Source organism: Athene noctua, chromosome 31 (genome assembly GCF_965140245.1).
Source record: "Athene noctua chromosome 31, bAthNoc1.hap1.1, whole genome shotgun sequence".
NCBI classification, from domain to species: Eukaryota; Metazoa; Chordata; class Aves; order Strigiformes; family Strigidae; genus Athene; species Athene noctua.
The window spans coordinates 998,015-1,025,873 of NC_134067.1; the positions used below are offsets into that span (position 1 = coordinate 998,015).

At 61.2% G+C, this 27,859-nt stretch overlaps 2 protein-coding genes across 2 annotated transcripts; both read right to left on the reverse strand.

Moving 5' to 3' along the window:
• Positions 1 to 2,913: 2,913 nt before the first annotated feature.
• On the reverse strand, positions 2,914 to 6,800 carry LOC141972079 (tumor necrosis factor ligand superfamily member 14-like). The gene is made up of 4 exons (XM_074929844.1): positions 6,678 to 6,800; positions 5,127 to 5,166; positions 4,753 to 4,791; positions 2,914 to 3,326 (listed from the first exon to the last, which is right to left on the reverse strand). Exons 1-4 carry the CDS (start codon positions 6,798 to 6,800, stop codon positions 2,914 to 2,916), a joined length of 615 nt encoding a protein of 204 aa, XP_074785945.1.
• Positions 6,801 to 10,833: 4,033 nt separating this feature from the next.
• Positions 10,834 to 27,470, reverse strand: C3 (complement C3). Its single transcript, XM_074930034.1, has 40 exons — positions 27,400 to 27,470; positions 26,414 to 26,606; positions 25,747 to 25,906; positions 25,476 to 25,546; positions 25,301 to 25,395; positions 25,120 to 25,202; positions 24,951 to 25,041; positions 24,517 to 24,619; positions 24,292 to 24,412; positions 23,878 to 23,993; positions 23,450 to 23,596; positions 22,410 to 22,622; positions 22,120 to 22,314; positions 21,566 to 21,724; positions 21,360 to 21,489; positions 21,086 to 21,157; positions 20,200 to 20,397; positions 19,821 to 19,932; positions 19,427 to 19,512; positions 18,902 to 19,041; positions 18,594 to 18,806; positions 18,223 to 18,289; positions 17,730 to 17,816; positions 17,438 to 17,641; positions 17,112 to 17,187; positions 16,875 to 17,034; positions 16,594 to 16,689; positions 16,303 to 16,453; positions 16,026 to 16,189; positions 15,336 to 15,494; positions 14,737 to 14,887; positions 14,553 to 14,604; positions 14,315 to 14,402; positions 13,803 to 13,892; positions 13,282 to 13,387; positions 12,891 to 12,980; positions 12,369 to 12,455; positions 12,010 to 12,093; positions 11,386 to 11,521; positions 10,834 to 11,091 (listed from the first exon to the last, which is right to left on the reverse strand). Exons 1-40 carry the CDS (start codon positions 27,468 to 27,470, stop codon positions 10,950 to 10,952), a joined length of 4,959 nt encoding a protein of 1,652 aa, XP_074786135.1. The 3' UTR covers positions 10,834 to 10,949.
• Between the last annotated feature and the right edge of the window lie 389 nt (positions 27,471 to 27,859).

The following is a 27,859-nucleotide window of genomic DNA, read 5'->3' on the forward strand; positions in this document are numbered from 1 at the left end:
CTGGCACAGGACGAGCGGGAGGGCAACTTCGTGGGGCTGCTGCGTATCGCCGGGGGGTGACACGTGGGGTGGCAATGGGGTGACCAGAGGGGTTTGAGGCTGGTCACCTTCCTGGTTGGGGACATCTGGGGACACCGCTAACCTCTATGCCTGGAGATTTGGGTCCCAAGACCCCCATTGTCAAGATTTGGGGACATCTGGGGACACTGCTGACCTCCGTGCCTGGAGATTTGGGTCCCAAGACCCCCGTGTCGAGATTTGGGGACATCTGGGGACACTGCTGACCTCCATGCCTGGAGATTTGGGTCCCAAGACCCCCATTGTCAAGATTTGGGGACATCTGGGGACATTGCTGACCTCTGTGCCTGGAGATTTGGGTCCCAAGACCCCCGTGTCAAGATTTGGGGACATCTGGGGACACTGCTGACCTCTGTGCCTGGAGATTTGGGTCCCAAGACCCCAGTGTCGAGATTTGGGGACATCAAGGGACACTGCTGACCTCTGTGCCTGGAGATGTGGGGCTGGTGACCCCCCTGCCTGGAGACTGGGGACATCAAGAGACCATGGAGACCCTCGTGCTTGAAGATTGGGGACATTAAGGGACATTGCAGCCCCCCCTCCATGCTTGAATATTTGGGGCTGGACACCCCCATGCCCGGACACTGGGGACATGGAGGGACCTCGGACACCCCCGTGCTGGCCATTGGGGGACCCCCGTGCTGGACACTTGGGGACACCCAGGGACCTCACAGAGCCCCATTCTGGGGACACTGGAGACCACGGAGACCCCATGCCCAGAGATGGGGGGGGGGTCCCTGTTGGTCCCAGCCCCCCTCTCCCCCCCCCCCAGCCGGCCTGGGGGGGGCCCCTCCCCTGCTAAATTATTACCCGGCGCTTGGAGCCGCTTTATTTATTGTTTAATAAATTTATTTATTATTCCCTGTGCCCCAAAATGGCCTTAATTACCCCCAAAAAAAGGGGAGCCCCTGGAGGTGTCGTGTGTGTCCCCGTGGTGTCACTCGTGTGGACACCAGGGTTCAAGTGTGAGCAAATACACGCACACGGCTGTGTCCACGCACAGCCACGTGCAAACGTGTGTGCACACGCAAATGCACAAGCGTGTGCATGGGGCAGGCGCGTGTGTGCGCGCACGTCGAGCCGTGCACACGCACCCAGGCGCGTGCAAAAGCAAAAAAAGGCACATCCGTGCGCACACGCGTGTGCGAGGCGCGGGCAAATGCAAATCCCCACGCGCGGGGACACGCAGACGCTCGTGCGAACGCATATACGTGTGCGTGCACACACGCAGAGGCACGTGGAAATGCCAAGGCACATACGTGTGCATAAGCACACGCGTGGGCACCCCCGCCCCGTGCCCCACTTTCTAACGTGTTGCCATCCTGCTGCTTAGAGAAAAAAAAAAAAAGAACCCAAGCGTCCGGGTTTTGCAAGGGGGGGGCCCCCCCCGCCCACGGCCCCCCCCAAAACCAGCCACCCCCCCTCGCCCCCCCACTGTGGCCTTATCTGGCCACCAGCAGCAGGAAATCCTCCCCGTTCACACTCGCACCAGGGCCGCGCGCCGCTTGCACGAGGAAGTGGAAGGCACCCAGGTCCTGGGGAACACACACACACACACACACACACACACACATCTGGGGGTTCGGTTGCTCCCCCCCAAATCCTGGATTCAGCCCCCCCTGGAGCAGGGGCAAAGAAGGGGGGGGGGAAGGGGCACAACCTCATAGCAGCCAGCAGAGAATCTCCACTCCAAAAAGCAAAAGGCTCTTGGGAATGGGGGGGGGGGGGGGGGGGCAGGGGGGGATAGTCTGTCCTGTGCCTCCCTCTGAATAGACCCCGGTCCCCCCAAATTTGCCCTTGAACCCCTCAAATTGCTCCTGACCCCCATTTTTTGCCCCCCCCTCCCATCTGCACCCCCAAATCTTCCCCAGACCCCCAATATACTCCAGAGCGCCCCCCCCCCCAACTTACTCCAGGACCTCTCCTAGAGCCCAGCCCCCCCTAATATCCCCCAGCCCCCCCCAATTTTGCCCTGCACCCCTAGATTTGCCCCAGACCCCCCCGCTCTGCCCCTGACCCCCCCCACATTCACTCCAGACACCCCAATTTGCCCCAGACCCCCCTAGATTTTCCCCAGACCCCTACAATTTGCCCCAGCCTCCCCCCAATACATCCCCGACCCCCCCAGTTTGCCCCAGCACCCCCAAAATTTGTCCCTTACGTTCCCCCCCCCCCCCCCCCCCCCCTTCATCAAATTCTGGCACCCAACTGTTTCTTTTCACTTTTATTTTTGGCTCAGGGTGGGGCGGTTGTCAGGGTGAGGGGGGGTCCCCCAATTTGGGGGGGGGGAGTATCCCCCAACCCCTGTTTGGCCCCACCTGAGGCACAGCAGAGATGATGCTGGACCCAGGCACATCCTGGGGGGCAATTCTAGGGGTGGGAGGGTGAGATTGGGGTTTGGGGGGGGGCCCCCTGAATATCAGGGTTACCTCCCCCCCCCCCAATAAATAGGTAAAAAGAGGTTCCGGGGGTCCTGCAGGGAAGGACCCAGGTGTCTGAGTGGGTCAGGGTCCAGGTCTGGAGGGTCCAGGTCATCAGCACCCTGTGCACAACCCTATACGAGCCACCGGAGAATCCCCACTGCTCGCCAGTCCTGAGCCTCAGGGGTGCCGGGGGGGGGGTGTGTGGGGTGGTCATAGGGGTCACCGCAGACTTCCAGTGAGGGTCCCCCGGCGTCCAGGAGGGGTCGGTCAAGGTCATCAGCACCCCCCCACCCTGTGCACAACCCTATACGAGCCACCGGAGACTCCCCACACACACACCCCCCCCCCCCGATCCCTAATCCTGCACCTCAGGGACGCTGGGGGCGCGGATGTAAAATAAAAAAAAAAAAAATCAGACCATAAACATCCCAAAATAAGAGCGGGTGCCATCCACCACCCGCACCAGCTCGGGCGCCTGCACGCGGGTGAAAACCTCGTCGCCCGTTTCGAGGCGCACGAGTCCCCCCAAAAAACTGTGTCGGGCCCAAGGGACCCCCCGAACTTGGGGACAATAAACCACCTTATTCACCAGGAGGTCGAGGACACCGGGGTACCGGGGGGTGCGTTTGTGGATGCCGTGGAGGGTGGTGGCCCGCGCGGGGCACCCCGGAGCACCCAGCTGCACCTTGGAGTAAACGAAGTAGAGGCCGGGCTGGTGGCAAACGAGGGACCCGCCGTGGTAGCCCAGGCCGCGGACGAAGGCCCACGACTTGCCCGGTTCCCACCGAAGGGACCCGTTGGGTTGTGATGAGATGTCGGCGTCGGCTGCGGGAAGGGGGGGGGGAGAGGAAGAGGAGGGATGAAGGCATCCTGGGTGCTGAGCACCCCAAAAGCTTCCAGCGATGTCCCACTATGTGGGCACCCAGGTGTCCGGGGAGATGGCAACACCCCCCCCCCAAAAAAACCAACATTCTGGCACCCCCCCAATATCTACAGGGGACCCACATGTCCAGGGTAACACCCCCCCCCCCCAAATATACCAGCACCCCCCATTATCTATAGGGGACCCACGTGTCCGGGGAGATGCCCCCCCAAACCTTCCAGCACCCCCCAATATCTACAGGGGACCCAGGTGTCTGGGGCAATGACCCCCCCAAAAAAAAATTCCAGCACCCCCCAATATCTACAGGGGACCCAGGTGTCTGGGAAAATGACCCCCCCAAAAAAATTCCAGCACCCCCCAAAATCTACAGGGGACCCAGGTGTCTGGGGCAATGACCCCCCCCAAAAAAATTCCAGCACCCCCCAATATCTACAGGGGACCCAGGTGTCTGGGGCAATGACCCCCCCCAAAAAAATTCCAGCACCCCCCAAAATCTACAGGGGACCCAGGTGTCTGGGAAAATGACCCCCCCAAAAAAATTCCAGCACCCCCCAAAATCTACAGGGGACCCAGGTGTCTGGGGCAATGACCCCCCCCAAAAAAATTCCAGCACCCCCCAATATCTACAGGGGACCCAGGTGTCTGGGGCAATGACCCCCCCCAAAAAAATTCCAGCACCCCCCAAAATCTACAGGGGACCCAGGTGTCTGGGGCAATGACCCCCCCAAAAAAATTCCAGCACCCCCCAAAATCTACAGGGGACCCAAGTGTCTGGGGCAATGACCCCCCCCAAAAAAATTCCAGCACCCCCCAATATCTACAGGGGACCCAGGTGTCTGGGGCAATGACCCCCCCAAAAAAAAAATTCCAGCACCCCCCAAAATCTACAGGGGACCCAGGTGTCTGGGGCAATGACCCCCCCAAAAAAAATTCCAGCACCCCCCAATATCTACAGGGGACCCAGGTGTCTGGGGCAATGACCCCCCCAAAAAATTCCAGCACCCCCCAATATCTACAGGGGACCCAGGTGTCTGGGGCAATGACCCCCCCAAAAAATTCCAGCACCCCCCAATATCTACAGGGGACCCAGGTGTCTGGGGCAATGACCCCCCCAAAAAAAAAATTCCAGCACCCCCCAAAATCTACAGGGGACCCAGGTGTCTGGGGCAATGACCCCCCCAAAAAATTCCAGCACCCCCCAATATCTACAGGGGACCCAGGTGTCTGGGGCAATGATCCCCCCAAAAAAATTCCAGCACCCCCCAAAATCTACAGGGGACCCAGGTGTCTGGGGCAATGACCCCCCCCCAAAAAATTCCAGCACCCCCCAATATCTATAGCCCCCCCCCCCCTTTCTCCCCCCCTTACCTATGAGATGAGCCGCTGGTTTCTCAGCTGGGGGGGGGTCTGCAAAGGGAACCCGGGTGTCCGGGTGAGGCTCAGTGTCCCCAGGGGGGTGACACACACACACACACACACACACACACACACACACACACACCCCAGGCTGGTGGCACTGTCACCCCCAAGGACATGTCCACAGGGAGAGGGGGGGGCACCTGGGCTGGTGGCCCCCATGTCCCCAAGATGGTGGCACCCATGTCGCCAAGGTGTGGCAAACGTCCCCAAGGTGGTGGCCCCCATATCCCCAAGGTGGTGGCACCCATGTCCCCAAGGTGGTGGCACCCATGTCCCCAGGGTGGTGGCCCCCATGTCCCCAGGACCCAGTTTTGGGGACCCACCTTGCACCACCTTCTCCGACAGCTGCTGGTCCCCACTGGCCTGTGGACACCCACATGGGTCAGGGGACACACGGGGACACATGGGGACACACACGTGTGGACACGCGCCTGGGCATGGGGACACACAGACGTGCACATGGGGACACGAGAAGGGACACGAGGGGACACGGGGACATGAGGGGACACACCTGAGGATACACGAGGGGACACAGGGACACACAAGGGGACACGAGGGGACACGGCAATACACGGGGACACTCACACCGGGATACACGGGGACAGAGAGGGGACACACGCAGGGACACGCAGGGACACGCACACGCGTGTGCGCCCCCACAGCCCCCTCCCGCGCCCCGGTGGTGTCACCCGCTGTCACACGCACACACGTGTCCCTCCAGCCATATCTTGCACACACACGTGGTGTCCCCACACTGTCCCCAACCCCACCGGCTCCGTGTCCCCCCGTATTGCTGTCCCCCATGTCCCTGTGTCCCCTCATGTCCCCAATGTCCCCCCCACATCCCACATGTCCCCATGTCCCTCTGTGTCCCCACGTCCCCCAAATCCATGTCCCCCAACATCCCTCATGTTCCCCAACATCCCTCATGTGTCCCCATGTCCCCTCCATGTCCCCCAACATCCCCCATGTCCCCCATGTCCCTGTGTCCCCTCATGTCCCCAATGTCCCCCCACATCCCCCCAAGTTCACCCACGTCCCCCAACATCCCCCATGTCCCCATGTCCCTCTGTGTCCCCACGTCCCCCAAATCCATGTCCCTCCATGTCCCCCAACATCCCTCATGTCCCCCCATGTCCCCCCCATGTCCCCCAACGTCCCCCCCATATACTCCCATGTCCCCCCTGTCCCCCCCCACGCGTGTGTGTCCTCCCCCCCGTGTCCCCACGTCCCCTCTCACCTGCAGCTGCGCCGTCACCCTCTGCAGCTCCCCCCGGACCCCCGCCAGCACCCAGCCCTGTGCTGCCACCGCCACCAGTGCCAGGGCCACCAGTGTCCCCAGCACCCACTGTCCCCAAGCTCGTCCCCGCACCCGTCGCCTCCACGCCGGGATGGGGGGGGGGGGAGCAGCACCCATGGGTGCCCTGGGGGGGGCCAGTGGTGGCCAGGGCCCCGCCAGGGTGAAGACGCCGTCCCCCATGGGCCACCCCTGGCGTGTCACCTGCCGTGTCACCCGGCGTCCTGGGGACCTGCACCCGCTTTATGGCCCCGGAGGAAACAGGGCCCACGTCACCCGTCGGTGTCACCACCCGGGGGTGGCTTCCCCCGTCATGGGGACACAACGGGCGGAGGGGGGGGGACGGACACGTGGCCACGTGACATCCCCCACCCTGCGGGTGCCAAAAGGATCCTTGTCCCCTCCACCGCAGTGTCCCCCCAGGGTGTCACCCCCTTTTGTGTCCCCAAGGGGGGGCGGTCTCTGTGTGTGTCCCCCCCCATGTCCCCAACACTGTCGTGTCCCCCCCCTCCCCATGGTGTCCCCTGCACTTCCCCCAGGGGGACACATGGGGACCACAGAGGTGCCGCTGCATCACCCTGATTTTGGGGACACCGGTGACCCCACAAGTGTCACCAGGAACGACCTGAGGGTCATCGGTGTCCCCAGGGCCACTGGGGGGTGGTGTCCCCATCCCCAGGGCCACTGCAGCTGGGGACATCGAGGGGGGGGGGAGTCCTCAGTCTCCACGTCCCCACGGTGACCCGGTGATGCTGGGGGACAGCCTGGGGACAGTTTGGGGACAGTTTGGGGACACTGCAGGCTGTCACATGACCGCAGGGGGCCAATACAGGAAGCAACTGGACATGGGGTGACACTGCCGGGGCACACGGGGGGGTGGCACGGACGGGGGGTGACACGCTCTGCCACACACGCGGGCTCCCGGCCACCCCCAACCTTGTCCCCAGCTCTGGGGACACCACCCGGCCGAGGGGGACACGTCCCCAGCCGGTGGCACACTGGCACACGCTTGTGCATGTGTTCACACGCGCGTGCAACACGCTTGAGCCGTGCGCATGCCGGCATCACGTGTGAGCGCACACGTGTGTGCCGTTGCGTGCAGGCATCAGGCACGCTTGTGTCACGCACACTTGTGCTTTTGCATGTGCACAGACACTCGTGCCGTCGCACACTGGCAGCAGGCATGCACAAACTTGTGTACACGCCCACACGCATGCTACATGCTTGCACCATGCACGCACATGCTTGTGCCCACACGCATGCTACATGCTTGCACTGTGCACGCACATGCTTGTGCACGTGCCCATATGTGTGCTACATGCTTGCACTGTGCACGCACATGCTTGTGCACGTGCCCACACGTGTGCTACATGCTTACACCATGCATGCACATGCATGTGCTTGTGCACACACATGTGCTACATGCTTGCACCATGCATGCACATGCTTTTGCTTGTGCACACACATGCTACATGCTTACACCATGCATGTACATGCATGTGCTTGTGCACACACATGTGCTACAGGCTTACACCATGCATGCACACGCTTGTGCTCGTGCACACACATGCTACATGCTTACACCATGCATGCACATGCATGTGCTTGTGCACACACACATGCTACATGCTTGCACCATGCAGGCACATGCTTGTGCACATGCCCACACGTGTGCTACATGCTTGCACCATGCATGCACGCACTTGTGCACGTGTCCACACAAGTGCTACATGCTTATACCATGCATGCACACACTTGTGCTCTTGCACACACACGTGCTACATGCTTGCACCATGAACGCACATGGTTGTGCTCGTGCACACACATGCTACATGCTTACACCACGCATGCATATGCATATGCTTGTGCACACACACGTGCTACATGTTTTCACCATGAACGCACATGGTTGTGCTGGTGCACACACACGTGCTACATGCTTGCACCATGCACATGCACGGTTGTGCACGTGCCCACACACGTGCTAATGCACACTTGCAGAGTGCACACACACATGTGCCATTACACGCTTGTGCCTTCGCATGCTGGCACCATGCACGCACACGCTTTTGCACGTCCACACACATGCTACATGCTTGCACCATGCCCGCACACGCGTGCTCATGCTACCCAGCACCGCGCACACCCACGCTTGTGCAAGCGCGAGTCCTCCCTCGCTACACACTTGTGCATGAGCCCACGAGTGTCTGGGCGCCCACACGCATTTGCAGCCACACGGGCACACGCACCCACACGCTCGTACCCAGGCGTGAGCCCACGCGTGTGCGCGGCCGTGCCCGGGGCTGCGGACGCCGGAGAAGTCACCGGAAAGTGCCGCCCGCGCGGGGCCTTGCTGGGAAGGCAGGAAACCGCCGGCGGCACCCAGTGTGCACGCGGGGTGCACCCAGCAGCACCCTGCACCCTGCGGCCCCGTGCACCGTGCGGCACCGGGCACCGAGGGTTGTGCGCCGAGAGCGTGCAGCACCGGGCACCAAATGTCACACAGCACCGTGTGCTGCGCATCAACCGGCACCGACGGTGTGCAGCACCGTGCACCGAGGGCGTGCAGCACTGTGTGCTGTGTGTCACCATGCACCGAGGGCGTGCAGCACCGTGTGCTCTGTATCACCGTGCACCGAGGGTGTGCAGCACCGTGCACCGAGGGTTGTGCACCGAGGGCGTGCAGCACTGTGTGCTGTGTGTCACCATGCACCGAGGGCGTGCAGCACCGTGTGCTCTGTATCACCGTGCACCGAGGGTGTGCAGCACCGTGCACCGAGGGTTGTGCACCGAGGGCGTGCAGCACCATGCACCAAATGCCGTGTTGCACCATGCACCGAGGGTTGTGCACTGAAGGTGCGCAGCACCACATGCTGTGCATCAACGTGCACTGAGGACGTGCAACACCGGGCACCAAATGCTGTGTTGCAGCGTGTGCTGTGTGTCACTGTGCACTGAGGACGTGCAGCACCGCACACTGAGGGCGTGCAGCACCATGCAGCAAGGGTTGTGCACGGACAAGTGTGCAGCACCAGGCACTAAAGTCGTGCAGCACCATGCAGCAAGGGTTGTGCACGGACAAGTGTGCAGCACCAGGCACTAAAGTCGTGCAGCACTGAGCACTAAGAGTTGTGCACCGAGGACGTGCAACACCGTGCACCAAATGCTGTGCTTCACCACGTGTTGCGCAGCACCGTGCACCAAGGGTTGTGCACTGAGGACGTGCAGCCACCGTGCACCAAATGCCACACAGCACCACGCGTTGTGCATCAATGTGCACCGACGGCGCGCAGCACCATGCACCCGGGATGTGCAGCACCGGTCACTGAGGGTTGTGCACTGAGGAGGTGCAGCACCGTGCACCACAGGTTATGCACGAGAAGTGTGTAGCACCCGGCACTACGGGCGTGCAGCACCACGCACCGAGTTGTGCACCAAGCAACGTGCAGCGCCGAGCACAGCGCGCAGCACTGGGCGCTGAGGATGATGCGCAGCACCGTGCACCGAGGGTTGTGCACCAAAAACGTGCAGCACCGTGTGCTGTGTGTCACCGTGCGCCGAGGGCGTGCAGCACCGTGCACCACCGTGCAGCGCCGTGCACCGAGGGCCGTGTGCCCCGAGGGCCTCACCCAGCCCCACGGGCCCCATCTGGACCCGGAGAGGCCCCGCAGGGTCCCTACAGCCCCGTAGGGGCCCCCTGACCCCGCCGTGCCTCTGGCGTTCACGGGACCGTGTGGGCACTACGTGGTCCCGTGGCTCCCCGTGACTCTTCACAAGCCTGATGTCCCCTATAGGGTCCCCACAGCCTTGCTGTCCCCTGTGGGGTCCCCATCGTCCCTTATAGGGTTCCCACGGCCCTGTTGTCACCTGTGGAGTCCTCACAGCCCCCATGATACCTCCACGATCCCACTGTCCCCTACGGGGTCCCCGTGTCCTCCACAGAGCCCCCACGATGCCGCTGTCCCCTACGGGGTCCCCGTGTCCCCCACAGAGCCCCCACGATGCCGCTGTCCCCTACGGGGTCCCCGTGTCCCCCACAGAGCCCCCACGATGCCGCTGTCCCCTACGGGGTCCCCGTGTCCCCCACAGAGCCCCCACGATGCCGCTGTGTCCCCTACGGGGTCCCCGTGTCCCCCACAGAGCCCCCACGATGCCGCTGTCCCCTACGGGGTCCCCGTGTCCCCCACAGAGCCCTCATGATGCCACTGTCCCCTATGGAGTCCCCATGACCCCGTCATCCCCTATGGAGTCCCCTACAGGGTCTCACAACTCCATTGTCACCTACAGAGTCCCCATGACCCCTACAGAGTCCCCAAAGCTCCGTTGTCCCCTACGGAGCCTCCACGACCCCGTTGTCCCCTACAGGGTTCCCATGATCCCTTCATCCCTTACAGGATCCCCATAGGTCTGTCATCCCCTCCAGAGTCCCCAAGGCCCCTGTGGTGTCCCCATGACCCCATCATCCCCTATGGACTCCCCATGACCTTCGTGTCCCCTCCAGAGTCCCCAAGGCCCCTGTGGTGTCCCCATGACCCCATCATCCCCTATGGACTCCCCATGACCTTTGTGTCCCCTCCAGAGTCCCCAAGGCCCCTGTGGTGTCCCCCATGTCCCCATCATCCCCTATGGAGTCCCCAGAGTCCCCTTGTCCCCTCCGGCCTCACCACCCTGTTGTCCCCTACAGTGTCCCCACGTCCCCCTGACACCCCCAACATGCCAATCCAGGGCCAGGCTGTCAGAAAGGACTTTTTTAACTGAAAGAAAAAAAAAAAAAAAAAAAGGAGGGGGGTAGGGGGGCACAACAGGGGGTGGCAGAGCGGGTGGCACCCATGGGCGGGGGGCCACACGCTCAGGATGGGCACCCAAACATGGTCATGGCCTCGGCGAACTCAATGAAGTCCTGGCAGAGGGGTTGAAGGTCGGGCTCTTGACAGGCCTCCTCCGAGGGCCACGACTCCAGCCACGTGTCCTTGCCAATGAGGTAGGAGAAGCTGGAGGCAACAAGGGGACAGAGGTGACATCGGTCAGAAGGGGGTGGCAGCCCGCAGCGAGGGACACAGAGATGGACAATGGGGGTGCACAACCCTATACAAGACATTGGAGAATCTCGGGCCTGATAGGGGGAGGGTGGGGGGATGCCCCTGTGCACTTGGGTGTTCAGTGTCACCATGTCCACGTGTCTCTGTGTCCCCACGGCCCATGTATCCATGTCTCCAATGTCTTGTGTTGTGTGTCCCCACACGTGTCCCCACACGTGTCCCCACACGTGTCCCCCATGTCCCTACCGGCTGCCGGTGGCCCACAGGTCACTAGCCAGCCCCCAGAGCAGGTAGTCCTGGCCGATCTGGAGCCTCAGAGCGTCTCGGCACTGCTTGTGGCTCACGAAGGTGCGGTTGCTTCCTGCTGGGTCCTCGTCGGTGCCTGTCCGGGGAGGGGGACACATGGGTGACGTGTCACCTCTGCCCCGACACAACGGGGGCACCCACTTTGCCACGTCCCGCCACGGGGACTCTCAGTCCCCAGGGAGCCACTGGTGGCCTTGGTGGCACCACCCTGCTGGTGCCATCAGCAACAGGTGACACCAGTTCCCTCCGGCATTCCCCAGCACCCTTGGGTGACAACAACCCAACTGGGTGACACCAGCCCCCATGGGTGTCCCCAGTACCCTTGGGTGACACCAACCCACCAGGGTGTCCCTTCCCAAGGGGTGTCCTCAGCACCCTTAGGTGACACCAGCCCCCATGGGTGTCCCCAGCACCCTTGGGTGACACCAACCCACCTGGAGGCCCCCAAGCCACCCTAGTGACATCAACAGGCATGTCCCTGCCCCTGTCTGTCCCCAACCCTAGGTGACACCCACCATGACCCTCAGGGTGGCCTTGTCCCCCCCCTCCCCGGGGCGCTCGTACCCATCTTGATGACGGCGAGGATGGTCATGATGTAGTTGTCATGGGACGGCGTCTGCCCTGTTGCCACCAGCTTCACCTTGTACACTGGGGAAGGGGACATCACCGTGTCACCCCCTCTCCAGGGTGACCCCTCAGCACGTGGAGGGGGGTCTTTGGCCCTCACTTTCCTCCCCACCTGTCCTTGTCCCTCCATGTCCCCCCATCTGTGCCCCTCGTGTCCCCATCCATATCCTTCGTGTCCCCTCTACATGCCCCAATTCCCCCCATGACCCCATATCCCCCATTATCCTTGTCCCATGTCCCCCACGTCCCTCATGTCCCCCACGTCCCCCATGTCCCCCACGTCCCCCATGTCCCACCGTAGTCAACCCCTGGCTCGCAGGCGCGCTCAATGCGTTGGTCAACGGTGATCGGGACATCGTGCTTTTGTCGCATGAAGCAGTTTTCTGCGGGGACATGGGGACACGATCGTGACAAGGTCTATTGTGGTAGTGACATGTCCCACCACGTCCTGTCATGGCAGGGACACGTCCCACCATAGCAGGGACACGAGTCCCTCATAGGCATGACAAGTCCCATCTTGTCAACAACGTGTCCCATCACGCCCATGACCTGTCCCATCATGGCCGTGGCGTGTCCCATCACCACATGACCTGTCCCATCATGGCTGTGGCGTGTCCCATCACCCCATGACCTGTCCCATCATGGCCGTGGCGTGTCCCATCACGCCCATGACATGTCCCATCATGGCCGTGGCGTGTCCCATCACCCCATGACATGTCCCATCATGGCTGTGGTGTGTCCCATCACCCCATGACCTGTCCCATCACGGTGGGGGTGTTGCCCCAGTCTGTCCCCATGTCCCCGTGTCCCCACGTCACCTTCGGCACAGCGGCACACGTCCCCGTGGCAGATCTTGCTCAGTTTCCCACCGTCCTTGTCCGGATGGTAGAAACGGGTGCAGCGGTCATCTGCAGGGACATGGGGACATGAGGGGACAAGGGGCGGGGACAGGGGGACGGGACACAAGGGGGAAGGACCAGTGGGAGCGAGGTGGGATGTGGAGGGAGAGGGTGAGCAGGGAATGTAAGGGGACATGGGGGGACATGGGGACACAGGCACGGGGAGAGGATCAGCAGGGACGTGGTGGGACAAAGGGACAGGAGGCGACACAGAGGGAGGACACAGAGGGGACTTTGTGGAAGCAAAGGGCCCAGAGGAGTGTGGGGATGGAGGGGACCTGAGGGTGACATGAGGGGACACGGCGCGCACCGATCTTGTAGTAGCTGTAGACGCTGACGGACGCGGGCTGGATCAAGCCCACCTGGAACCGCTGGTGGGCCCTGAAGGAGAAACACTCCTCGGCCTTGTGCGAGATCTGGGGACAGGGACACGGGGACACGGGGACACGGGGACACAGAGGTGGCAGTCAACCAGGCTGGGAGTCAGTGTCCTGACCACCAACCTGGCCCTGTCCCCAGCCATGTCCCCATGCTGTCCCTACCCGTGACCTGGACCCATCCCTGTCCTTGTCCCCACCCCTGAGACCCTTTTTCTGTCCCCACCTTTGTCCCCATCCATTCCCATCTCTGTCCCTCTTCCAGTCTCGATCCATGTCCCCAGACCCACCTGTGTCCCCATCCCAGCCCCATCCCGGTCCTGTCCCCACCCATGTCTCCAGCTTCATCCTCATCCCTGTCCCCATCCTGTCCCTGCGCATGTCCCCACCTCCATCCTACATCCATCCTTGTCCCCGTTCCCACCCTTGTCCCATCTTGTCCCCACGTCCCCACCTTGTCGAGGTAGATGATGAGGTTGCTGCGATCCGACTGTGCTTGGTCGATCTCAAACTTGGAGATGTACCTGTCCACCCCATCTGTGAGCTGGGGACAAGGGACACGGTGACACCAGGCATGCAAGACACACAGGGACACACGGGGACACACGGGGACACGTCACCACACCAGGATACGGGGATGTGCAGGCACAGTGGCACATAAAGACACGGCGATGGTGGACACATGGGACACGCGGCCATAGCAGGATGCAGGGGACTTGCAGAGATGTGGGGACACGGGGGGGACATGGGGGTGCAGGGACAGTGACACCAGGGGACATATGGCCACGGAGGCGAGGACAGGGACACTGGGATGCAGTGGCGCAGGGGAATATGGGGACACAGTGACACAGCGACACATGGGGATGTGGGGACACAAGGACATGGGGGACACGGTGGGACGCGATGGCACAAAGATCCTGCGTCACCCCTGTGTCCCCCCCTGTGTCCCCATGTCCCCGCACTCACCCTCTTCAGGTCCTGGAGGTCAGGCGTGAAGCCCGTGAGCATGGAGACATCGAGGATGGACATGGTGGCATCCACGTTGTCCAGGTGCCTGTGGGGACAGGGCTGAGGCCACCTGCCTGTCCCCAACTGCCCTATTGTTCCCAGCATCCCCATCCTTGATGTCCCTGTCCCCAGTATCCCCATTCCCCTCCCTATCTCCAAAGTCCCTGATGTCCCCAGTGTCCCCAGCCCGCCCTACCTGGTGCAGATGGTGATCTTGACGGAGCGGAAGGCGCCCTCCTGTTCGCTGCCTGGGGGGGGACACGGGGACAATGAGGAGACGCGGGGGGATATGGAAGGGGACATGAGGTGCCATGGAGGGCACACAGAGGACATGGGGAGGGATACAGTGAGGACACGGCAGGGTCATGGCGGGGACTCACCCGTCTTCACATCCTCCACCTGCACCTGCAGGTCGAAACTGTCACACTTGTTGTCCTTCTCGGGGACCTTGGCATTGTAGATGGTCACCACTGTCATCGTCCCCTGGCCCGTGCCCTCAGCTTTCACCGTGAAGTCCTCATTGAACTTAGTCTGAGGGGAGAGGGGACGTTGGGGAGGGACAGGGACGTCCCCTGGGAGGGACATAGAAGGGATGGGGCATCCTGGGCCATTGAGACATGTGGGAACATGGAGGGGGTGTAGAAGGGACAGGGACATGCCGGGACAGGGGGAGGGCAACAGTGTTGCAAGACACACAGGGACATTGAAGGACATGGAGGGGACAAGGAAATCAGAGGACATGGAGGGACATAAAGGGGACAGGGACATTCCAGGTCCCAGCAAGGGAGGGGACAAGATCAGCCCAGGACATGGCAGGGACATCCCAAGTCTTGGAAGGACACAGAGGGACAGAGACACCCGAGGACAGAGACACCCTGGAACATGAAGGGGACAGGGACATCCCCTGGACAGCAACAGCAGTGCTGCAACCCCACAGCCCTGACGGTGACAGTGACAAGGGTGACAAGGGTGCTGGTACCTCGGCGGAACGTGCCACCAGGGCGTTGCGGTTCTCGATGCGGTAGGTGATGGCGCTGGCCCGGCGCGGCAGCAGCACCGACACGTCAAGGTTGAGCTCGAGCTGCCGTGGAGTTGCCACCTGGTACTGGGCCAACGCTTGGAATACCATGATGGTGGCCTGCAGGGACACCTGTGTCACCAGGGCTTGGGGACACCGTCTGGAGCATCCCCAAAGCCCCCCTGGGTGGCCCCGAGCTCAGGGTGGCCCCCAAGTCCTGTAGCCACCTGGTATCACCTGGAACATATTCTTGGGGGTCTTATGGAGCAGAGGTGTCCCCCAGGGATGGGACATGTCCCTGAGGGTCCCCAGGGTCTGGAGGTGTCCCCAAGGACTCAGGTGTCCCCAGGGACAGGCCTTTTGGCTTTTCCAAAGCTCTTGAGATCCCATTGGACTAGGGGTGTTCCCCAAGGACATGACACGTCCCTGGGGGTCCCAAGGGCCCTGAGGTGACCCCCCAAGCCTTGAGGGGTCCCCCAATGCCTTTGGGGTCCCTGGGATCAGAGGTGACCCCCCCACCCCTTAAGAGACATGCCATAGCCCTGGAGTCCCCAGGGCCACCAGGTGACCCCTAAACCCCCAACAAAACCCTCAGCCCCTTCCTTCCCGCCAAGAGAGCACCCATGGGTGCCGGAAGGGTTCGTAGCCCACCTGAGTGGATCCGTAGCTATCACCAAAGAAATTCTGCTGGGCAAGCCAGCGGACCACTGGCCCCGTCAGCTCCACTTTCTCCATCTGCAGCAAGGCCAGCAACGCGTAGGACGTCCCCTCGATGTTGTAGGTACGGGCGTTGCGTTCCTCCCAACTTCTGCCCTCTGGGGTGACATCGGTCCCTCAGCACCTTCTAGGGACTATTTCTCCCCCCCCACCCGGTGATCTCTCCCCGCCACCCCCCACTTTTTGTCCCCCCTCCCCAGTGAGATGTCACCTTTGGAAAACTTCATGAGAACTTTCTCGCTTTTGAGTTTCCCTGCCAAGGCCAAGGCATAGGAGGTCAAGGCCACCGTGTAGGGTCGGGCCAGCGACTGGTACCTCCGGGAAAGGTAGTCGGCGGCGTCGGAGATGCTCCGGTCCAAGTTCTGGGTGGAAGGGATGGTAAATTTGGATTCTCAAGTGGCTGCTATGAGGGTTGGGCACCACACCTTGCAGCACTGTGCTATGTGGCAGGTCTCTGTTGTCCCCTCTCTCCCCGTCTGGGGTTGAGGACTGGGCCACTCACGTTGATGTGGTTCTTGCAGACCTCGCGGGCCTCCAGCAGCGCGACGAGGACAAAGGCTGTCAGTGACACCTCGGGTTCAGCACCCTGGTAGCCTCCCTGCGTGACAAAATGGAGGGAAAAAAAAAATCTCAAAATCGTGATTTTCACAGCAAGCTCTGTCCACCCAACACTCGTCCCTGTCACCCAGCGTAGTCTTTTCCCCACAGCTCATTCCAAAAGTCTGTCTCAAACCAACAGAGCTTTGACCACCAGTGGGGACAGGGTTTGGATCCTCCCCATACCAACATCGGTTTATGGATGACAGGAGCATCTTCTTGGAAAATCCCGTCTGGCTTCTGCTTCTCCAGGATAAGCCATTTCACGGCACCGCAAATCACCTCGGGTTCAATGTTTATCAGATTGATGGCCATGGAAAAGACTTTGGTCACGTAGGCTGTCAACCTGGGGACAGGAGAACCTTAGTGTCACATCCAACCCTGTCACATGGACCGGCATGGTGGTGGCAACGTGACCCTCACCAGGTGCTCGATGCACTGTTCTTGAAGGTCGAAAAGGAGCCATCAGGTTTCCGGTAAGCAAGTTGTTGGGTGTAACCTGGCGAGGAGATGGTGGTTGGCCAACACAAGGAGCACCCAGCCAAGCTGAGGTAGCTTCAGGCCACCAACCCACTCCAGAGCGCATTCCAGTGCAAACCAGTAGGTCTAGAAATCCCCAAACTGGTAGCACCCAACCCATCTCTTCTTCACAAGGTGCAGGTTTCTTCAGCACTTTGGAGGATGGCGACATTTTGCGCCCCAAGAGAGGAAACCAGGGGTTGCCCCGACTCTTTGGGGAATGCTCCTACCCTTTCTAATCAATTCGATGGCCTCCCTGCGGCGGTCAACACCGAGGCTTTCCCACTGCAACGTGCTGTCCAGGTAGTGGGTGGCAATGACAGTGGGTGTCATCCCGATCATGTTCTGCTCCCCACAGCCTGACGGCGTCACGATGAGGTGCTTCAGCTTGTCCCCATCGATGGCTTTCTCCACCATGATGGACACAGGGTTGCCTGGACCAGAAGAAGGGGAGATGTCAAGCCAGGAGTGTCCTGTCCCCTCTCAGCTTGTCCCCACGTGTGTCCCTTCCCCTGCTCTCACCTTGAATACTGACTCTGGTGTCCGACTCGGTGTTGGGGACAATATCAGAGATGTTTGCTGCCCTCACCTTCTCCTCCTGTACACCATCTGTGGGATGGAGATGGGTGACCCCAAATCCTTCATGCCCCCACCCACCCTGAGGTGACCCAGCCCTGCCCTACATCTGCAGCAGGATGTCCCTTGTCCCTCAAGATGTTCCAGAGCCATACCAGGATGTCTCTTCTCCCTTGAGGTGCACCAGCTCCACAGTAGGATGTCCCTTGTCCCCAAGGATGCCCCAGACCCACAGCAGGACATCCCTCATTCCCTGAGTTGCCCCAGCTCCGTAGTCCTTGTCCCCCAGGATTCCCCAGTCTTACCCTTGGTGGTACCTCCTTCATCCCCCAAGATGTCCCAGACCCACAGTGAGACTTCCCTCATCCCCAGATCCTTCCCCTCAGTGGGACATCCCCGTGGGGCTGAGACATCCCCAAGACCAGCCAGGGCCACTCACTGACTCCCTTCTTCTTCGGGTCCAGCTCAATTATCTTCACCGTCTTCTCCATCCTCATCCCTTCAGGCTGCAGAGTTGAGAATCCAAAGCTGAAGGTTGGGGCTGGTTTTGGGTTCCCCCTTCCCAACCTCTCTGGGTTGTCCAGGAGAGGTGTCCCAGTATAAACCAGCACTCCCAGGTCATGGGACAGACTGAGAAAGGCCCAAGAGACTACGCTTGACCATCCTGGGGGCAAGATTCTTCATCTCTGTCTACCAACACCAGGGTGAAAGTGGAGACAGGGATGTCACAGGGCCACCGTGCTGGGGACATCTCAGGGATGGAGGTGGCACTCTGTGATGGCGATGCCATGAGCAGAAATGGTCACTCACCACAACTTTGAGCTTCTTCTTGACACCATCAGCCACGTCCTTGCCCCGGACAGCTCCCTTCACCTCGATGTCATGGAGCCCCAGCTGTAAGGGCACGATGACAAAGGGCACGGCCCACGACGACTGGGCTTTCAGCCTGATGATCTGCTGGTAGCGCGCTTTGGAGGTGGAGGCACTGCACACAGCGGGGTTGTGCATCAGCTCCACGCGCACCTGCGGGGCACAGAAATGGTGGCCGTGGGGTTCAGGTGGGCACAGACACCACCACCACTGCCCACAAGAAGTCCAGTCACGAGTCCCCTGCTAACCGTGATATCGTGCAACCAGTAGTTGTAGAGGATGGCCCGGATCTCCACCTGCTCATTCCTCACCACGGAGTAGGGCAGGCGCAGGTCGATGAAGAACTCCTTCATCACTGTGATCTCATAGGGATCAGCCACACACAGCCCTGCGGGGTGGCCCCCGGGGATATGGGGTTCAGGTTTATGGGCTTGCTAGGCCTCTCATGTCCCAGGGACTTCCCCAAGGGTTTCTGAGATCCTTCAAGTCCCACAGAGTCCTCCCAGGGTTTAGGAGACCCCTCAAGTCCCACAGAGTCCTCCCAAGGTTTAGGAGATCCCTCAAGTCCCAAGGACTGGCACCAAATATTGGGGGATCTCCCCCACATTTGGGGCACCTCTCCAGTTGTATGCTCCCCTCTAAAATTTTGGAGATCCCTCAAACCCCAAGGAAACCCACCAGGCTTTAGCAGATACTTCAAGTCCCAAGGACCACCCCCAAGGTTTGGGGGATTCCTTTGCTCCCCAGGGACACCTTCCTACTCCACCACGTACCCTTGGTCGGTGAGATGCTGATGGCCAGGACCTCCCATGTGGTGATGGAGTCCTTCAGGTACACAGGCAGAGTCTTCGTGGAGATTCTGGAGGGGATGGGAATGACCAAGGGGGTCATAACCTGCCCCAAGCCAGGCAAGGGAGGTGTAACCAGCCACCAGGATGGAGTAGGGGTGGGGTGTCATGGCTGGTCCCCAAGCTGGACCAGAGGGTTGATCTGCACCAAGGTGTCATAGCTGGTCCCAAGGCAGCACCAGGGGGTCAAAGGTTTGGATTTGGGGAGACCATAGCTGGACTCCAGACTGGGCAAAGCGGTGTCCAGCGCTGGACAGGGAGGAGGTGGCGATCCCCAGGCTGAGCCATGGGGTGGGGGGCTGGGGGGACAAGGGCTCACCCCATCTCATTGGGATGCTCCGTCAGCGGCTCCACCTGCCACAGCCAGCTCTCCGGGAAGAGGCTCCGTGAGGTGATGTCCTCCTCAGCCAGGAAAACATCTTCCGCCTCGCCTGAGGGTGGCAGCATCCCTCTCGACCGTGGCCTCAGGGGCCCAACCCCTGGGCGGGGCATCATCCAAGCACCACCCTTATTTTTCCCAAGCATCATCTAGGCATCACTCAACTTTCATCCAAGCATTGCCCAAAACTCATCCAAGCATCGCCCAAGGAGAGCTCAAGGAACACCCGAGGTTCACCTGACCTTCACCCAAGCTTCACGGGCCCAAGCTTCGCCCAACCGCCAACCCCACCATCACCCCACCACAGCCCAGCACTTGCTTCGAGCCAGCTCAAGGAACTCGTGCTGCTTCTGGTCACGGATGCCCTTGATGTAGTTGCAGCAGTCGAGGAAGGCCTGGACACAGGCTTCGCCATCCTGGATGTAGTTGGTCCGATGCTCGCAGCTGTGGCCCATGGGGTTCTCCTTCATGCCGTCCTCACAACACTTGCGTAGCACCTTGTCCGTGTACTCAGCCGCTGCCAGCACCAAGGCACCCAACTTGCACCCAGTCCCAAAGGCCCTGGTCTGAGGGCCATCAGGGACATGGGACACTCTGGTGTCCCTCAGGGACATGGGACACGCTGGTGTCCTTTGGGATATGGGATGGTGTGCTATCACCACAGACATGGGACACTCTGGTGTCCCTCAGGGACATGGGACACGCTGGTGTCCTTTGGGATATGGGATGGTGTGCTATCACCACAGACATGGGACACTCTGGTGTCCCTCAGGGACATGGGACACGCTGGTGTCCTTTGGGATATGGGATGGTGTGGTATCACCTCAGACATGGGTCACTCTGGTGTCCCTCAGGGACATGGGACACCAGTATTGACTGGAACATGAGACGACGTGGTGTCCCTCAAGGACCTGGAACACTTTGGCATCCTCAGGGACTGGGGATGCTCTGGTGTCTCTCAGGGACTTGGGACACTGGTATTGACTGGGACATGGGGTGCTCTGGTGGTGAATGGGACATGGGACACTTTAATATCCCTTGGGGACATGGGACACTGGTATTGACTGGGACATGGGACACTCTGTTGTCCCTCAGGGACACAGGACACTTTGGCATCTTTAGGAAGATGGGACAAGCTGGTGTCCCCAGGGACACAGGACATTCCAGTGTTCTTGGGGACATGGGACACTGCCAGTGCCACCTACCCTTGGTGCCTTTGTACTCGATGAGCTGCAGGGAGCGGCGCTTGCGTTTCGCAGGCTGGGGACACTGGACATCTGGGGACAGAGAGGACACAGGTCAACACCCCACAGTGTCACAGCCCCAAACCCAAATGTCACTTCCCCTTGACATCAGTTGTCCCATCAGGTGACGCATCCCCCACCCCTGAGGTGCCACACTTCCCCATCCCCGAAGTGCCACCAGCCCCATCCCCAAGGTGCCACCCCAGGTTGTCCCAGCCCCCAGCATGTCCCCTACCCCCTCGCTGCGGCGTGGCAATCTTCATGTTGGTGATCAGGCTGAGGCCAGCGTCGGCAAAGACACCCACGTTGTCCTTCCCACTGCCCGGGGTGCAGGCGATGTCACCCTTCTCCACTGTGTCCCAAACCTGCGACCAGCGGGGGACAACCATGACAGCCATTGCCACCACCCGGGACAGCGGGGACGGGGACCTGGGCACCCACCTTGGACTGGGTGAGCTTGTTCTTGTTGAGGACAAAGACACCCTTATCCACGGCCACCAACCCCACGTGGGCGTTGTGGTCACCCTCGATGCGCAGCCGCATGGGTGTCCCCGGATCGTGCACCCGGTTGTCAGCCTCTGTTGCTCCTTTCACCACCAGCTGTTGGGGACAGAGGGCAGGGGTGAAGGGGTCATGTCCACGGGATGCCCAAAAAAACCCTTCACCACACCCCCAGGAGCTGGCCTATGGGGCTGTGTCCTTCACCATGGGACATCTGGACCAACAATGGGCCCACCTGCACCACCCAAGGCCCCCCCTGAGATGCCCAAGCCCTCTATGGACCATTCAAACCACCTAAGTGACACCCAGACCCCATCACGGGCTACCCAAAATTCTCAAGGACCACCCAAGACCTTCCAAGGGGCCACCATGTCCTTCCAAGGGCCACCCAAGCCCCTCAAGGGCCACCTCAAGGGTTACTCAAACCACATCCAAGGCCCATCCAACGTCCCCAGAGACCCCCCTGACCCCTGAAACAGTGAGGCCACACTCACGGTGCCCATGCAAGTGTCCTTGACATCAACCCAGATGGAGTCAGCAACAATCTCGCCAGGCATCACGAAGTAGTAGGCCACGATGCGGAAGGAGGGGATGAGCTCGGCCGTCACTGGCAGTGACATGGTGACCAGGGTCTGGCCGGCCTCGTGCCGCTGTCGCCCCACACGGACGATGCGTCCCTTGCTCATGATCTGCGGCGGGCAAGGAAAGGGAGGGTTGGTGGCACCTGGCCGTCTACATCCCCGAGATGGAGGGCGGTTGGTTGGCAGAGGCCAAGTGCCCTCACCAGGTAGGTGAAATACTGGACGGCGTCTCGGACGGAGTTGCTGTTGCTCTTGAGATGGAAGTTCACGGCGAGGTTGTCACCAGGCTGCAGCTCGACGGTCCCCACGGCCAGGTGGAGGAAGTTGCCGGAACCACCCTGGCTCTGGTAAGCTGTGGCAGTCATCTCCCGCGAGGCCTGGCGGTCGGGTGGCAGCCCCGGCTGGGCCGTCCGCACCTGCAACACCAGGGACACGGCGGCACTTGATCAACGGGGAGAGGCGTGGACCTGGGCAAGTGTCAGCATGGAGGTCTTGGCCACCGTAGAGGTCTTGGGTGCCCTGACCTCTGCTGCCCTGGTCCTTGGTCAATGATGATCATTTCATTGGTCAACCTGATCATCTTGGCTACCCTGGATGTCTTGGGCACTCTAGTCAACTCAACCACCTTGGTCCCCTTGACACTGGCCCTTGGCTACCCTGAACATCTTGGCGGCTCCCATCCTCCTGACCTTGGCCATCCCACATCTTGGTCACTGGTGAACCCTGCTGACCCTGGCTGCAGGCCACCGTGGGCAACTTGGCCCCTCTGGACATCTCCACCAGTCTTCTTGAAATGGGACATCCTGGTCCTTGATGACCCTAGATGTCTCAGTCAACCCAGTTGTGTTGACCACTGTGGTGTCCCTGACACCAGCCATCCTGCGCCTTGGTCAGTGGTGACCAGGACAGTCCTGGTCCTTGGTCACTCTGGACATCCTGATCACCACAGTTACCTCAGCCACGCTGGTCCCCCTGACCTCAGCCATCCTTATCCTTGGTCAGTGGTGATCTGGGTGGCCCTGACCCTTGGCCACCATGGATGTCTGGGCCATCCCGGTCCCCTGATCCTGCTGTCCTGGCCCTTGGTCAATGGTGACCATGCTGGCCATCGTCCTTGGTCGCCTTGGACATCTCAGCCATCTTGGTTGTCTCAGCAACTCCAACGTCCAGGTCACTTCAACCGCCCCCTGGCCACCTTGGCCACTCCAGTCCCAAGGCCACCCCAGCAGCTAGCCCCACTCACAGTGATGGGGACCGTGTTCCTGTTGGCTGGCATGTTGAGGACCAGCTTGGCTGTGCCGTCACGCTGGGTGGAGACGAGACCCTGGAAGCCATCAGCCTTGACAGTGACACGTGGAGCAGGGGACTCATCTGGGTTAGTGACGTAGACCTGCAGGGGATGCGCTGTGATGTGAGGAACTTACGTGGGGACACGGCATGAGGGATGACACCTGGTGTCATCCAGGTGACACAGGGACAGTCCACGGTCCCCAGGCCCTCTCCAGGTGACACAGGGGTAGGACACAGTGACAGACCCTGATCTCCAAGTGTCCTTCACCCACAAGCCCCCAGGATTGTCCCATCCCCATCCCGATACTGGGGACTCAGGTGCCATGGGGGTCCTGGGCCAATGCCACCGCCGTCCCCAGCCCTGTCCCCAGGTGCCATTACCGTCAGATCAAAGGGCATCCCGGGCTTGAAGTACTTGGGGGTGCGGGTGAAGTGGATGGTGTAGGGGGATGTCACGATGCGGATGCCACTGCGTTGTGCCTCCACCATGTCACTGCCTGTCACGGGAACAGCCACGTCACCCAGTGCCGTCACAGGGCTCCCAGTCCCCTCCAGGGACAGCCCAGTCTGACCTTGGGTGGCCCCAGATGTTCCCATCCTGGCTGTCCCCAACGCCACCTGCCCCCAGTCCCACCCGTCACTGCTGTCTCCATCCCCCCACATGTCCCCAAGTGTCCCCCCACCTACCCAACATCTTGAAGACGGTGACAGACACACACAACCCGTGGCCTCACACATCCCTGCTATCCCTGTCCCCCCAAGTCCTCTGTGTCCCCCCGTGTCCCCCCTGCACACCTGACTCGGTGATTACGGTGACAGAGACGTAGAGTGAATGTCCCACCAGCTCCTGGTAGTTGGCGAATCGCTGCCGCAGCATGGCCATGGGCAGCACGGCTTCCCCGTTCCCATCGATCACCTGCGGCGTGGAGTTGGTGGGACAGGGGACAGCCACGGGGACCAGGATGGGGACAGGGATTGGCAAGGGACTGGAATAGGGACAGGGGTCAAGGACAGGGTCACCTGGACACGCCGCAGAGACTGGGGGATGCTCTTCTTCTCGTCGTCCACCATAACACCGAAGAGGACGAAGGCTGTGCCCTGCAGATGCTTCCCATACAGGTACCTGTGGACAAGCCCCCACCGTCACCGTCAAGCCCTGTGTCCCCATGTCCGCATCACACCCACATCACTGTCACCCTGTGCCCCCACATGCTCTTGTCATGCAACCCCGTCACTCCACATGCCCAGGTCTCCCTGTCACCTCCACCACCACCACCCGGTGTCCTCCTCACCCCCTGTCCCCATCATCCCACTTCCCCATCACCCTCAAACCTGTCAGCTGGCATCCACGGCACCCCCTCATCCCTGGGGACTTTGCACAGGAATGTCACCCCACACCATCACCCATGGGGGTTTGACCCCAAAAAGGAGCAATTTTGGGGTTCCCATCCCACCTGGCTATGATGGACACTCGGAAATCTTCATTCCGGTCGATGTAGAGGAACTTCTCCTCCGGCTCCAGGACAACCTCAAAGCTTGGCAATACTGCGGAGAGGACACCCAATGGACCCAACGCATCCAGGACAAGGGACCTGGTTTCTGGGGACCCCCACCCCACCTTACCATACTCCTTGACTTCAAAATGGGTTTGGAAGACCTTTTCTGGTGAGTCTTCAAATTTGGCCATTATTGTCCATGTTCCCAGGCTGGAAAAGGCAGGGGACAGGATAAGGGGACAAGTCCAGGGCCACCGACATCCCCGGGCCACCGACATCCCCGGGTCACCCTGGGAGGTGGCACCCACCTAATGATGTTGGGTAGGTTGTGGTTGAGGGAGAAGATGCCGGTCTTCGTGGGCGAGGACACAGACGTTTGCTTGATGATGACATTATCAGGCGTCTGAAGGGACATGCAGTGGTTGGGGACAGTGGCATGGGCAATTGTGTCCCCATGTCCCTGTGTCCCCAGCAGTCACCCACCTTGATCTCCACAATCACCGTCTTGGCCACCGGCTTCATGAGGTGGTCCAGAGCGAATAAGCGGCAGAGCACTGTGAGGGGACACAGGGGACACGGTGAGGAAGGACAGTGTGGGGACATCCAGAAATGGGTGCTGGGCCCCAAAATGGGTGTTGGGTCCCAGTGGAGATGTCAGGGAGATGTCCCCAAATCGGTGCTGGGCCCCAGCACCCCAAGGTGCCACCAAGACCCCAAGGTGCCACGGAGGGGACCCAACAGCCCAGGAACACACCAGTGGAGCCGGGGGTGTAGATGGGCTTGTCAGTCTGCACGAAGATGTGGCCGCTCTGGAATGACACCAGCAGGACCTTCTCCAGGGACACATGGGCCACCCGCGCTGACACCGAAACAAACTGCTTCTCCGTTGACTGTGGCAGTGACTTGGCCGACACCTGCGGTGACAGAGGTGACACCAGGTGGCACCTGCACACCAGGGACAGGGCAGGGAACACCAGGTGGCACCCATGCCCAGGAAATGGGGCTGAGGATGCCAGGTGACAGTCCCCAAGGACTCCAGGGAGATCAACAACCCCCAGGTGACCATCCTCGAGTCACAGGGTGACCATCTCCAAGGACTTTGGGGTGACTGTCCCCAAGGCTCCAGAGGTGACCGCCCCCATGGACCCCCCGGTGACCATCCTCGAGTCACAGGGTGACCATCTCCAAGGACTTTGGGGTGATTGTCCCCAAGAACCTGGGGTGACCGTCCCCAAGCTGTCCCTGCAGCAGAGTGACCATCCCCAAAAACCCCATGGTCACCAACTGCCCACCCCCAGGCTCCACCAACCCCAATGGAGATTCTCCACCATCTTGTAGAGGGTTGAGCCTCATGGGTCACCCTTTCTGGGGCGGGAGGGGGCAGTGACCGGCGGGGAGGTGACACAGGGGTGGTGACACACCTTGATGGTGGTGGTGCCCAACATGCCCTCGGCGGGGCTCAGGGGCACACGGATCTGGTAGAGCACTTGGCGCTTGCGGGGAAAGTCCTGCACCAGGAGGGTGGCCTCGGTTGCGGCGGTCAGCCCTGGCGCCTCCAGCACCACCTGCTCCTCCGTCTCCACCCGCAGCACCGCTGGTGTCACCATCGTCACCCTGGGGACACCGGCCATCATGGGGGGCTGTCACAGAGCCCCCCCCCGCCTCCCCCCCCAGCACCCTGGGGTCCTCACGGCACCTAGAATTACCCCCAGTCTGTCCCCACAGCACCCTGGGGACCCCATGGCACCCTGGGGACACCCCTGATCTGCCCCATAGGCCTGAAGCAACCCCAAATCCCCCATTGTGCCCCAATATCCCCCCCCCCCTCGCATCCCAATATCCCTCCCATTTCCCTCCAGCACCCACCACCATCAGGGGGGTAACGGGTAGGTTGAGGGTCCCTGGCAGAGGGGTCCCAGGTAGGTTGGGGGTCCCTGGCAGGGGGGGGTCTTGGTTCTGGGGTCCTGAATATGAGGGTGTCCTTCAGGTTGGGGGGGGGTCAGGCCATGGGGGTTCCATCTGGGGCAGGGGGTCTTTGTTGGGGAGGGGGTCAGCCAGGGGGGGTGCTATGGATGGGGAACCCATGGGTGAGGGGACCTCAGGGTGCAGGGATCCCATGGGTGGGGTGGGTGGGTGTCCCAGAAGAGGGGGTCCAATGGGGTGCGGGGGATCCCATGGGTGTGTGGGGGATCCCAGCACACATTCCAAGGAAAGGGGGGGGGGTGTGTCCCATAAGAGGGGGTCCAATAGGTTGGGGGGTCCCATGGGCACAAGGGGATTCCCAGGGTGGGGTCCCATGGGTGGGGGGTCCCAGGTAAGAGGATCCAATGGGGTGGGGGGGTCCCACAGGGGATTGTGACGGAGGGGGGAGTCCCACGCATCGGAGGGAGGGGTTGCAGTGACTCACAGTTGGGCATGGGTGGGGGTCACGTGCAGCAGCAGGAGGCCGAGGAAGAGGGGCAGCACCGGAGCCCCCATGGCTGTAGTGGGGGGGGGGTGGGAGGGCGGGAGACGGAGACGAGGGGTCCGGAGGGTCCCTTTATGGTGGCGCCACTGGTTAATGGGTAACCAGCGCCCGGACGCCTGGGTCCACCCACACCAACGCCAACGAGGCCCAACCAGGCTTGGGTCCACCTGGGTGGGGGTTGGGAAGGGTCCACCTGGACCCCTGGGTACACCCATGTCAAAGGAGACGGGGACACACTTTTGGGGAGGGGGTCCCAGACCCTTAGGTCCACCTGGGTGGGGGTGGGGAACCACCGGACACCCGTGTCCATCCGACGTGGGGGTGGGGGAGGGGCTGCCCGGATGCCTGGGTCCTTCCTCATTTCTGGGAAGGCGGCTGGCGGGGGGCCACCGGGAGTTGC

Excerpts from the sequence above, each read along its gene's own strand:
- LOC141972079 (XM_074929844.1), bottom strand. The coding sequence starts at position 6,800 with ATGTCCCCAGCTGCAGTGGCCCTGGGGATGGGGACACCACCCCCCAGT. Across the intron at positions 4,792-5,126 it reads GTCGGAGAAGGTGGTGCAAG|ACCCCCCCCCAGCTGAGAAA; the intron begins GTGGGTCCCCAA and ends TTCCCTTTGCAG. Across the intron at positions 3,327-4,752 it reads ACCAGCGGCTCATCTCATAG|CCGACGCCGACATCTCATCA; the intron begins GTAAGGGGGGGA and ends CCCTTCCCGCAG.
- C3 (XM_074930034.1), bottom strand. The coding sequence starts at position 27,470 with ATGGGGGCTCCGGTGCTGCCCCTCTTCCTCGGCCTCCTGCTGCTGCAC. Across the intron at positions 21,158-21,359 it reads TGCCACGCCGCAGCGAGGGG|ATGTCCAGTGTCCCCAGCCT; the intron begins GTAGGGGACATG and ends CTCTGTCCCCAG. Across the intron at positions 16,190-16,302 it reads TCTCATGAAGTTTTCCAAAG|AGGGCAGAAGTTGGGAGGAA; the intron begins GTGACATCTCAC and ends ATGTCACCCCAG.